The 13430-nt window shown below is 38.9% G+C and overlaps 1 protein-coding gene across 4 annotated transcripts in view; it reads right to left on the bottom strand.

The window, feature by feature from the left end:
* LOC113544706 (seizure 6-like protein) overlaps positions 1-13430 on the bottom strand; it is a 70255-nt gene that overhangs the window by 35006 nt on the left and 21819 nt on the right. The window contains exons 2-6 of one of the 4 annotated variants that reach the window (XM_034312494.2): positions 10968-11422; positions 10112-10251; positions 8949-9144; positions 8254-8439; positions 2539-2710 (exon numbers count right to left, since the gene is read on the bottom strand). In XM_034312494.2, coding sequence (XP_034168385.1) covers positions 2539-2710; positions 8254-8439; positions 8949-9144; positions 10112-10237 — 680 coding nt within the window. In that variant the 5' untranslated portion in view covers positions 10238-10251; positions 10968-11422. The remainder of the gene's footprint in view (positions 1-2538; positions 2711-8253; positions 8440-8948; positions 9145-10111; positions 10252-10967; positions 11423-13430) is intronic. The other 3 variants (XM_034312495.2, XM_026943618.3, XM_034312496.2) reach the window with 3 other exon arrangements.

The raw sequence follows: 13430 nt of genomic DNA, 5'->3' as shown, positions 1-13430 counted from the left end.
TTTGGGAGTGATGAAACCACAAGTTCAGAGTGTGTGGCCATGCTATCCAGTGACAACTGTGGACAATTCAACCTCTGCCAAGAGAGACAAAGCCTCAGCTGGGAGAAAACACTTTGTACTCTGCCAAGGAAAGGAAACAGTACAGCAAGACTATTTACAAATGCACATTTTGCGATGTGACCTTGTGTATTATTGTGGAACGTCTTTGTTTCACTGAGTGGTGGTAAAGTCAAGGACAGCCAAGCTCAGTGATGTGCACTAGACTCTGACTCTTGGAATTTTTTTTATTCAGGTTTTTTGCACTTTTGTTCATGTTTTGCATTTACTAGTCTATACTGTGCCCTTTTATATTTGTTGTAAATAGTTATTTTTGCCTCGTAAAAAAATCCAAACCCACGTCCATGTCATAGGAGGTGGAAACAACACCTTCTGCATGCCTATAGGACATATGTGACAGTGCTAACAGAGCTCTGGTGCTGATTTCAAAAAAGGCTAAATGAACCCTTTCACAACATCTAGCCAAGTCAAGAATACTCTCAAGGAGGTAGGCATATCATTGTCAAAATCTACAATCAAGAGACGACTTCATGAATGTAAATACAGACGGTTTACCTCAAGATACAAACCACTTTTAACACTCAAGAACAGAAAGGCCAGATTAGACTTTGCTTAAAAACCTTTTAAAAACCTGACCAGTTCTAATGCAAGATTAACTTGTACCAGAATGATGGGAAGAGTATGGAGAAGGAAAGGAAGGGCTTATGATTCAAAGCATACCACATCATCTGTCAAACATGTGGAGGCAGTGTTATGGCATGGGCATGTATGGCTGCCAGTGGAACTGGGTCACTGGTATTTAGTGATGATGTGATTGCTGATAGAAGTAGCAGGATGAATTCTGAAGCATATAGAGCTATACTTTCTGCTCAGATTCCGTGAAATGCTGCAAAACTGATAGGATGGCTCTTCACAGTACAGATGGATAATGACCCAAAACATACCATGAAAGCAATCCAAGAGCTTCTTAAGGCACAGAAATTAAATGTTCTTAAATGTCTGATGACCTCAAACCAACTGAGCATGCTTTTCAATTACTGAAAACAAAACTGAAGGCAGAAAGACCCACAAACAAGCAGCAACTGAAGGCAGCTGCAGTAAAGGTCTGGCAAAGCATCTCAAGGGAGGAAACTCAGTTTGGGATCCAGATTTGAGGCTGTCACTGAGTATGAAGGATTTGCCTCCAAGTATTAAAAATAATCCTAATATTTATTATTGTTAGTTTGTCCAATTACTTTTGAGCCTGTCAAATGTTTTTGTTAAACCCCTTGTTTTAAAGCTGAAAGTCTACACTTCAATCACATCTTGATTTCTTCATCTCAAATCCATTGTGGTGGTGTACAGAGGCAAAATTATGAAAATACTTATGGACCTGACTGTATATCAGTAATAGGCACATTCACATCAGATTCATCATCATAGGGAATATACAGAGAGCTAAGCATTGAGGTTATTTCAACAGTGGGTTTGCTCTTAGTTACAAACAGGCCTGCCGTAAAATCCACAGCAGGTTCCACTGTAATACCCTCGGCACGCCAGTAAACAGTGTTAATATTGACATTCTGCTCATTTGTGAACTCCATTTTTTCCTTTTTTCATTATAATAACACACACTAAAAAGGTGTGTGCCATACGTGCCACCACTCTGTAACAACTCGCCCCAGAGAGGCACTAGTTACAATAAGTTCGGACTGTAATCATGCGTGGTGAAGAGCAATAACGACACCAAACAAACACAAAAAATAAATTCAGTAAGTTGTAGTGTATTGTACAAAGGAAAGTAACCCAAATATTTACAAAATAAACCCCCTGCACCCACTGTCTCTCTTGCTGTGTGAAATGTCCCGTCCCAGTAATTACAGTAATTGAACATGTATGTATAAAAAAAGGTACAATAGGTGGCAGTGCTACACTACCATCAAGAATGGTGGTGGTAGCATCATGCTGTGGGGTTGCTTTTCAGCAGGAGGAACTGGAAATCTTGTAGCCATCAAGGGCAACAGGGATGGAGCCAAATACAAGCAAATTGTTGAGAAGAGCCGGTTCCATTCAGCCAGAAATCTGTGTCTAGGGTGAAAAATTACATCCATACAGGACAGTGACCTAAAGCACAGGGCAAAAAATACAACATTCCACCAACATTCTCCAACTAATTTGGGAGAGTTGGAGATTTGTAATGGGGAATGGGAGAAAATCAAATTGTGCAAAAGTCAAAGAGACATATCTGAGAGAATTCAAAGCCACAATTGAAGACAAATCCATAATTGAGGACAACTCACTAAGGGAGACAGTGTTCAGTGTTTTTTTTCTGTTAAGAGTCACTTCAAAAGGAGCAGTAAGCTACCCCACTCATCTACTTAAATCTGATGCTGCAACACAGCAAAACAGAAATAATTACTAGAGGGTTAATACTTTCTAGAGGCTGTGAAATATTATCTGTAGCAAGTGTATGTAAAAAGGAACATGGACCCACACACTCACCGGTCTGTTGGTCCCAAGACCATCCTCTCCAGATGGAGATGTAGTCGCTGGCCACTGGGAGCCTCTAGGGACCAGGAGCAGCTGCGGTCAAGAGTGCTGTTGGAACTCAGGTTAGGTGATGGTGACAGCACTCTGCCCACAGTGGCGTTTTTTACTGTACCTCCACAGAGAGCTGGACAGGGAGATATTTATGTATTTTGATTTCACCTCCCCAACATATCTGGGCCTCATATCTGTCAAAGCTGACATTAAAATGCACCTCTTCACAGAAGCTTATAAGGTCTTTCTCAGTAGTGTTTTTTGTTTTTTCAGGAAATTTTGTTACGTTTGGTAAAATGTGAAAGCCACCCAGGAGTGGTCCAGAGAACCGTCATCTGGGGCTCACTTCTACCAAATCATAGTGCAGTCTACATCAGGTATGAAAGCTATCAGCTTTATCAGATTTTATGGACTGATTCAACCTGTCTGTGATAGAGTTGTCATGGTCAGTGAAGGAGACCTTGATATATAAAACCAAACTTGGATAGGATTTTGTGGTAGGAGTGCTTTCACTAAGAGCATCATATCAAATGCACATCTTGTGCTAGTCTGCATGGCTAAAATTGCCCTTTTAACCTTGTTTACCCTTCACTGTTAAATCTCAACTAGAATGCATCATTTTATTCTTTGATAATGTATTTCATAAATGTTGGTTTACATGAATTGAATGAATTGAGTTGAATAATATGAATTTGAAAGGTGCCGCTATTTTGAGGGGATGACTTCCACGTTCAGCACATTGATTTTAATTGAAATGCCAACTAAGATTTAAGAAGAAGAAAAAAGCATTATATCTTGCAAAATTTCTATGCAAGAGCCACCAGCCTTTTCACAGGATAATTATGTGGTGTCCCTAGGAAGCCCACAACATGCTGAGGTTTCTAGTTTGGTGAAGTAGTCCAAATGATATCTCACAGCCTATACACATCTCTGTGTTTTCTCTCTCTTGCCTACATTTCTTTAGGTATCCAAGCTTTGTCTACTCACATTCCCCCTCTCCATTCTGACACTATCTTCTCTGATACATCACAGCAAAATCTGTCTTCATCTCAAAGCCCCCTTCTTCCAAACAACCTTTCATCCTGCTCACTGTTACTCTCAGCCCTCATTCACGCATCTCAGTCCTCCTTCTCAGCTTCTTACTCTCCATTTTCTCAGCCCTTCTCTCTCTTAATAATTGTACCCTTTTGTTTTCTCAAAGCTCGCAGCCCTTCCCATTTCTCAATGTTCTCAGCTCCTTCCCATCAGCCCCTCCCATCTCTCACAGATCACAGCCATTTTGTATCTGAAAGTTTGCAGCCCTTCTATCTCTCAAAGCTCACAGCCTTTGCCGTCTCTCAATGGGTGCAGCCATTCTTGTCACGCAGAGCTTTTGGTTTTAGCATTTATGCCAAAAATTTCTCTCTGCAACTCAAAGTAGTCTGCTTTTGCATGTTTATCATAAGCTGAATATCAGAAGAGAAGTTGAGGCCAAGCAATAAAATTTATGATAAACATGCAAAATCAGACTAATTTGAATTGCAGTAATGAGGGCACACTGGACATTGTTGTGTCTAGACTGTACATTGTGAAGACCTCAGCACTGCCTTTTACAACTTGAAGATAATTTGCCTACTCTGCCTGCGTGTCCCTTCCTCTGCAGCTTGTTTTGCCTCCTCAATACTAGCTTTCTCACATCAGCAGGTGCTTATATGCATACAGAAGTGCAAAATCTGAACTTATCTGGACCTCTGGTTCTTAATCTACCTGTCTGAATACAGTTGAATGTGGTGTTGCTGGGAGATTAATCTTTGCAGTACAGAATCCTTCTGTTCGTCCTTGAACTTGGCAGCAAGATCCTTTTCAAACAGAAGCAATGAGGTCAGACTTGTGTTTGTGCAACATACTACGCCAGTCCTCTTACAAAACAAATTTTCACATGTTGCAGCTGATGCTTCCAATGTTAGTGCAAGGCTAAAAGCTCTGATGACAATGAGCATGCCCTGCAATGCACAGTGGAATGTACTGATAGTACATTGTCCATTCTCCATACAATGGAGAAAATGCATTGCCAGTCACCTCTAGTCCAGAAGGCTACTATTTTAATGTTTTATTTTTTAAAGAATAATAAGCTGATATGTTTGATTTGAAGAAATACAGAAACTATAATAATTAAATCTGAAAATGTAAAAGCCAGACAAAATACAATGTCATGTGATATCATTCAACTATTTTGGGGGGCCGCCTAAGACCCACCCATGGCGATGGGTATATGCATCAGACCATTCTCTGCTAACAATCTGCACTAGAAACTGTTGTCATTAATGACCAGCCTGTCTGTTAGTGTTTCACTGAAATAACAGTCTTGAGCCAGTTTTCTCAGCCCCTCCACATATTTTGTAACACTTTCTTCCAGCTTTCTGTTTCTATAATTGAACTTCCATTGTTGCACTACACTGCGTTCCACATTATTATGCAAATGTAATTTTTCTCTCTTTTTCCTAAATAATCTATAAAAATGATAGTTCTCATAATTTTCAAGTCATCAAGCATTAGAGTATAACTCGACTGTTTTTGAACGAACCTCCAAATCCTAACGTTTTTTTTTTAAAAATCAAAATCTTAAAATGCACTGTTCCACATTATTACACACAATAGAGTTTCAAAACATTTTATTGTTGTAAACAACTGAAAATGGTCATTAGTTAAACTGCAAGCATTTGCAGGTTATATTTGCTGAAATCAAAAGCTCTTTCAATCAAAAATATCTTAACAGGCCAAATTACATTTTGACATAGGACCCCTTATTGGATAGGAGCTTCACAATTCTTGCATCCATGGAAGTTGTCAGTGTTTGGATGGTTTCTGCTGGAATTTCTTTGCAGGATGTCAGAATAGCCTCCCAGAGATGCTGTTTTGATGTGAATTGCCTCCCACCCTCATAGATCTTTTGCTTCATGATGCTCCAAAGGTTCTCAATAGGGTTGAGATCAGGGGAGGATGGGGGCCACACCATGAGGTTTTCTTGTTTTATGCCCATAGCAGTCAATGATGCACAGGTATTCCTTGCAGCATGGGATGGTGCATTGTCATGCATAAAGATGATCTTGCTACGAAAGGCACGATTCTTTTTTTTGTACCACAGAAGAAAGTGGTCAGTCAGAAACTCCACATATTTCACAGAGGTCATTTTTACACCTTCAGGGACCTTGAAGGGGCCGACCAGCTCTCTCCCCATTATTCCAGCCCAAAACATGACGCCACCACCTCCTTGCTGACGTCGCAGCCTTGTCGGGACATGGTGGCCGTTCACCAACCATCCACGACTCCATCCATCCGGACCATCCAGGGTTGCACGCCACTCATCAGTGAACAACACTGTTTGGAAATTAGTCTTCATGTACGTGTAGGCCCACTGCAGGCGTTTCTGCTTCTGAGCTTTGGTTAAGGGTGGCTGAATGACAGGTTTATGCATAACTGCAACCCTCTTGAGGATCCTACACCTTGATGTTCTTGGCACTCCAGAGACACCAGCAGCTTCGAATACCTGTTTGCTGCTTTGCAGTGGCATTTTAGCAGCTGCTCTCTTAACCTGACACATTTGTCTGGCAGAAATCTTCCTCATTGTGCCTTTATCTGCTCGAACCCGTGTGTGTTCTGAATCGGCTACAAATCTCTTTATTGTACGCTGATCACGGTGAAGTTGTTTTGAAATATCTAAAGTTGTCATACCTTCTCCTAGGCATTGAACTATTTCTCGCTTTTCGGCAGCAGAGAGATCCTTCTTCTTCCCCATATTGCTGGAAAATGGTGGTCTGCTTAATAATGTGGAACATCCATTCTTAAGTAGTTTTCCCTTTAATTGGACTCACCTGCAAACTAATTGGCACAGGTGTCTGAGATTGATTGGAGTGATTGGAAGAGCCCTGACACACATTCCCATCCATGTGTTTAAACTGACAGACAAAAAAATGACCTTTATGACCTTTAAACACAATTTGCATAATAATGTGGAACGCAGTGTATTTGGGGTTGGACTGGGTTTGGACTGAAATGATTTTTCAACAGACTACATGTCTTTGAAAGACCTATCCTCTGGCTTCTCTGTGCTCAGCAGGGTCCTCATCTGTGCATAGTTTTTGAGAGCCAATACAACTCTGCAAACTGTCCGACTTTCAATCTGAGGCCACATCATTTGCCATGAAAAAATAACTGTACGTAATCTCACAATTTTCTTCCCATTACCACTTCTTGCTGTCAAAAAGAACAACAGAGCCTACCGTCACTAACAATGCCAAATCACTTGATTCAAACAGGCAGTGGAGCATGTAGTTGCAATGTTTTTTCAGCCAACTCACTACTTTAACACATTAGCATATTCGATTATTATATCAGCCAATAAACTGTACCAAACCTTACAGTCCTTTTTATCCTTGTTACCTGAGGTGGCAAACAATAAGAAGTTGTTCTCAATTTTTTCATTTTTTAAAGCAGCTTTTTCTGAGACAAGCTTGTCATTCACTGCCCTATCCTAACGGAGATCTAAACATATTTCTACATATGTCAGTACTGATCCCTACTACTGAGAACTGAAATGCAGAAACCCCATTGATGAAATATCACAAATGCAATCTCTCTCCCTCTTATGCATCTCAGTTGCTTTCTCTCTCTCACGCTCTGAAGGATAAGAGATGCCATCTTGTTCTGAAGCACTGTAGCTGCCATATTTCTCTGAAGCATCACCAACATTCTCTCTCTCTCTCTCTCTCTCACCCACACACACACACACACACAAGGATCACAGATGCTCCTAAGCAGTCTCCCTCATGGACAACAGCCCTTCTCTTTTATATTCTCTAGGATCGCAGCCTCTTTAAGCAATGGCAGCATCAATGGTAGCCAAGTCTACTCACCCTTCTCCTCAACATTTCATCAGTTCCTTTTGCTTCTCAGATTATGTAAAATAACATATAGATCTTTTTTGCAGAAATCAGGTTTTGTCTCCTTTTCAACTTTGGAAGTAGCTCTCTCTCCAAACATCTGATATTCTGATTAATTGTATCCCTTCATGGCTTCTACTTTTATTTTCTTATGTAACACATCATGAGATCACAACTTCACTAGGAGCTTATGTCCTAGGCACACTATAGCTACATCAAGATGAAGATGCAGGACCTCAGAAAGACACACTGTCTAGTGCAAAGCAGACACCACCCAAATTTTTACAGTTTTACAGTAGGTTTTGTCATTCAGTTAACACAATTAGAACTTTTTGACTATACAGTATACAGTTATAGAAGAGAAATTATTTATAATTGCACAAACTGGTGTCACCCAGATGACAATGGGTTCCCTTAGACAATGTGTTCCCTTGAGGCTGGTTCCTCTCAAGGTTTCTTCCTCATGTCGCCACCATTGCCTCTAGCTTGCTCATTAGGGTTAAATTGTAGAAATTTATATATTTCTGTAAAGCTGCTTTTGACATTATGTCCATTTTTAAAAGTGCTATACAAATAAAACTGAATTGAATAATAATAATAATTATTATTATTAGTAGAAGTAGTAGTAGTAGCAGTAGCAGTAATGTTCTAACACTAGCCAAATAAAAATCTAAAAATAACTGTTGTTATTATTAAGGTTTCTAAAACACTTTTTTTTTAAAATCTGTCTGTGTATGGCTTTTGGGCTCTTGCTCACCTCTACAGCTGGGTTCACGGTGGTTCCAGGCAGGCAGAGAGGCGTTGAGGCAGGTCACCACCGTTGCACCCTGCAGATAGTAACCCATGTGGCAGGAGAAATGTGCTGTACCTCCTGGGCGCAAATCCAAAACTGATACCTCCCCAAAGTGAGGCCGTCGTGGCAAAGGGCAGCTCAGATGGAACACTACCCAAGAAAGATTTGAATATTGCATATTTTAGAAAAAGGACACTAAACCTCATGTAATCATTTTAATTTTATAAAATAAAAAAATATTATATCTAAAAAAATAATAGAAGTGATATAAAACTTTTTAAACACTATTATAAGTTGAGAGAAAGCTCGGTTATATAATATTTGGTATTTTAAAATAGTTTTTAACAATATGTCAAAGGAACAGGAAAAAAGTGACTAAAAAGAATTTAATTCCTCTGTATCAGTGTTCATATCTACATACATCTTCCAGCATAATTACAACACATCTTAAGAGAGTATGATGTAGTAAACACAGCATTAAAATCAAAAATTCTCAGCGGTAAGATAAAACTATTTGAGACACAAGAGAACAAGAGAGAAATTGCTCAGTTAATTATATCATGAACACAACAGAAAATTAAACTAATTGGGAAATAACACAGTTAAGAGAAGGTAATGGAAGTTGAACAGCTCTTCAGTACATTTAATTATTTACTCACACTGGTAATGAAGCTGGAATGTGCCCATGCTGCCCTCAGGTGAAGAGCGATAAAATACTGACATAGTATTGGTTGGGCTGCGGATCACCTGACCCTCCACCAGCAGCGTCTGATTGGCAAGTACCAGCAAAGTGCCATCCTTATCTACCCCTCTGATTGACAGCTGCTCACCTTCTGATAGGTTAACACTTTTGACCTATGATAACAAAAAAAGTATTCTGTAGTGTTCTGTATTAAGTGCACGTTCCTTACTCTGATTATAAGTCTTTGTAATTTGGGAATAATTCTAAAAAACTATTTTATAAACTTTAAAGCTTATATAAATGCTATTCAAAGTTATTAATCATCCACATTTACAGTGAACCTAAAGGTCATTATTAACTCTCAATAAATACTTTCCTCATGAGTGAATATTATCTGGTTGTCAGTGTTGTGTTATAGCACTCTAGTCTTATGCATGCATACAACACATTAACTACTAGTTAAATGTCAAATTATGGTAACACCATAAAAAGTGTTTAAAGTGTAATTGAATATTATGTTATGGTGTGAGGCACAGAGAGAGCATCTGATGACATGGGATCTTAGTAATTTGGCAGGTGAAGTGGGCAGATATTATTAACATCTGTTTGTGTGGCAGTGGTTCTTGCAGAAATCGTGATGCAGAATGCATACATGAACAGTAATTTGAGACCTGCGCTACCAAGATTGGCCAGTTGAGGTCACATTCTACCCATTTTCACTACTTCAGCCTCACACAGCTAAGAAACATCCACATTTAAAAGAAAGTTTAATAGAAAACATCCTCACTGAATTTCTGATTTGACTATAGAGCTGACATAGTGATACAGATATACTGGATATAGAATTGCATATACAACTGGATATAGCATTTGGTTAAACTTTTAATAAAACACAAATAAATGATTTAAAGACAATTAATTCTGACTTTTCTACTACCACAGCAAAAGCCTTCCATGTTTCTTCTCTTCTATGTTTCTTGAGTAAACCTGAAAGAACAATGCTTATGACAAGCTAGTGTTCAGTATACATTAGAATTAGTGGTTTAAACCTAAAAAAGAAGAAACCTGAAGCTGGAAGCTTAACATCATACACTAAAAAACTGAAAAAAGTAGATCAGGAGATTTTTTTTTAAAGCATGCCTGCAGTTCCACCCCATAACCTGTATACACAGTCACTGTGTAAGTGCACTGCAGGAAAGCGCCATCTAGAAGCGGCAGATTGTCTGACGAATCAATGTAGCCCTCGGGGTCTGAGAAATTGATCATACAGCTTGATGCAGCTGAGAAGAGATGGAGGATATTGTACATTAAAATACAAACAGTAAAAATGTGAAATAGTACAGGTGTTTTAATAATACAGCATCGGAATAAGAATATAAAAAGAATAAGTAATGAGAAAAAATGATGCAAATGGAAGACCATGTTAAACCAGGCACTGAACAGGTAACTGTGAAGTTCAGCAAACAGAAGCAGTTATTTTAACCCTTCTGTTCTGTATGAGGAACATTTAAAAAAGTTACAAAGTTCCATAAGTCATTACTTTTGAACTAGTCAAGCTAGATGCATGACATTTTCAGGAATTGTTGTCTAATATAAGATGTCTTTAACTTCTAAAATGGTCCACAGTTGCAAATAGCCTGCAAATTATATCTACACATTAAAGACATCAGATCTTTCCAATTTTCATATTAATCTTTTTTTTCAGCAACTAGGGTTAAGTCTGAAAGAATGCAAACTTTCTGATTTGGGAGGTGTTAAAACAAAAAAAAAAATTGCATCTATACTTCAAATGCATCTTGCCCATGTATGACAAGGTCTATCACAAAAAGAATGGTCAGAGTGCCAATGCTGACCCCTGTCCACCACCAAAAGCGCCTATAATGGGCAAGTGAGCATCAGAACTGAACCATGGAGCAATGGACGAAGGTAGCCTGGTCCGATGAATCACATTTTCTTTTACATCACCTGGATGACTGGGTGCATGTGCGTCTCTTACCTAGGGAGGAGATGGCACTAGGATGCAATATGGGTAGAAGGCAAGCTGGTGGAGGCAGTGTGATGCTCTGGGCTATGTTCTGCTGGGAAGCCTTGGGTCCTGGCCACCTACCACCTACCTAAACATTGCTGCAGACCAATGGCAATGGTATTCCCTAATGGCAGTGGCCTCTTTCAGAAGGATAATGCTACCTGCCATACTACAACAATTGTTCAGGAATGGTTTGAGGAACAAAGAGTTGGCCTTGGCCTGAAATTTCCCCAGATCTCAATCTGATCGAGCATCTGTGGGATGTGCTGGACAAACAAGTCCGATCCATGGAGGCCCCACCTTGTATCTTACAGGACTGAAAGGATCTGCTGCTACCATCTTGGTGCAAGATACCACAGCACACCTTCAGAGGTCTTATGGAGTCCATGCATCGACAGGAGCTGTTCTGGCGGCACAAGAGGGCCCTACATGATATTAGGCATGTGGATTTAAAGTTATTGCATTGTATATATACAATATATACAATAATTATAATTATATATAAACAGTCAGGTCCATAACTATTTGGACAGTGACACAATTTTTCATAATTTTACCTCTGTACACCACCACAACGGACTTGAAATGCAGTAAACAAGATATGATTGAAAGTGTAGACTTTCAGCTTTAATTCAAGGGGTTTATTAACCTTTTAGGATTTACAGCCATTTATTTACATAGTCCCTCCATTTTGACAGGCTCAAAAGTCATTGGGCAATTGACTGATAAGCAGTTTTATGGACAGATGTTGCCTGTTTCCTCATTATTTCATGACAAATTAAGGAGATAAAAGGTCTGGAGTTCAACTGTTGAATTTGCATTTGGTAGCTGTTCATGGAAACTCTCAATCTGCAGCCCAAAGAGGTGTCGATGCAAGTGAAGGAGGCCATCATTAGGCTGAAAAAAACAACAGACCTATCAGAGAGACAGCAGAAACTACAGGAGTGGCTAAATCAACAAGTTGGTACGTTCTTAAAAAGAAGGAATGCACTGGCAAGCTCAGCAACACCAAAAGGAATGGTAAAAACCAAAGAAAACAACTAAAGTGGATGAAAGCAGAATTCTTTCCTTGATGAAGAAAAACCCCTTCACAACATCTAGTCAAGTCAAGAATACTCTCAAAGAGGTAGGAGAATCATTGTCAAAGTCTACAATAAAGAGAGCCTTCATGAATGTAAATGCAGATGGTTTACCTCAAGATGCAAACCACTGGTAACACTTAAGAACAGAAATACCAGCTTAGAGTTGCTAAAAAAAAACCTCTAAAAAAAGCCTGTCCAGTTCTGGAACAAGAATAACTTGTACCAAAATGATGGGAAGAGTATGGAGAAGGAAAGGAAGGGCTCACAATCCAAAGCATACCACATCATCTGTCAAACATGTTGGAAGAAGTGTTATGGCATGGGCATGTATGGCTGCCAGTGGAACTGGGTCACTGGTGTTAATTGATGATTGATGATCAGTGACTGCTGATAGAAGTAGCAGGATGAATTCTGAAGTGTATAGAGCTATACTTTCTGCTCAGATTCAGTCAAATGCAAAACGGTGCTTCACAGTACAGATGGATAATGACCCAAAACATACTGTGAAAGCAACCCAAGAACTTCTTAATGCAAAGAAATTAAATGTTCTTAAATGTCCGATGACCTCAACCCAAGCGAGCATGCTTTTCACTTACAGAAGACAAAACTGAAGGCAGAAAGACCCACAAACAAGCAGCAACTGAAGGCAGCTGCAGTAAAGGCCAGGCAAAGGAGGAAACTCAGCATTTTGGTGATGTCTGTGGGTTCCAAATTTCAGGCAGTCATTGACTGCAAAAGATTTGCATCCAACTATTAAAAATAATCCTCATATTTATGATTATGTTAGTTTGTCCAGTTACCTTTGAGCCTGTGAAAATGGAGGGACTCTTGCAAAAAAAAAAGTGTACACTTCAATCACATCGATATTGCTTCATTTCAAATCCATTGTGGTGGTGTACAGAGGAAAAAATAACAAAAATTGTGTCATACTTATGGACTGTGTGTATGTGTATACACACACACACACACACACACACACACACACATATATATGTGTATATATGTGTATATATATATATATATATATATATATATATATGTGTATATATATATATATATATATATATATATATATATATATATATGTATATATATATATATATATATATATATATATATATATATATATATACACCTCATAAATCAGAAACTTTGAGTTCTGATGTGCCTTCTTAAACTTTTCATGCATTGATGCATTAAATTTTCAGCAGGCCATAATTGGGCAAACATGCAACTGTGGACCTTCTATTTTATAAGTTACGCATATACTAGACAACAATATCTGAAAATTTCATGCATCTAGTATGAATAGTTCAAAGGTAATGTCTTATGGAACCTTTTCTGTAGCACT

This window comes from Pangasianodon hypophthalmus, chromosome 17 (genome assembly GCF_027358585.1).
Source record: "Pangasianodon hypophthalmus isolate fPanHyp1 chromosome 17, fPanHyp1.pri, whole genome shotgun sequence".
In the NCBI taxonomy this organism is placed as follows: Eukaryota; Metazoa; Chordata; class Actinopteri; order Siluriformes; family Pangasiidae; genus Pangasianodon; species Pangasianodon hypophthalmus.
This window is presented reverse-complemented; position numbering and strand designations above follow the sequence as displayed.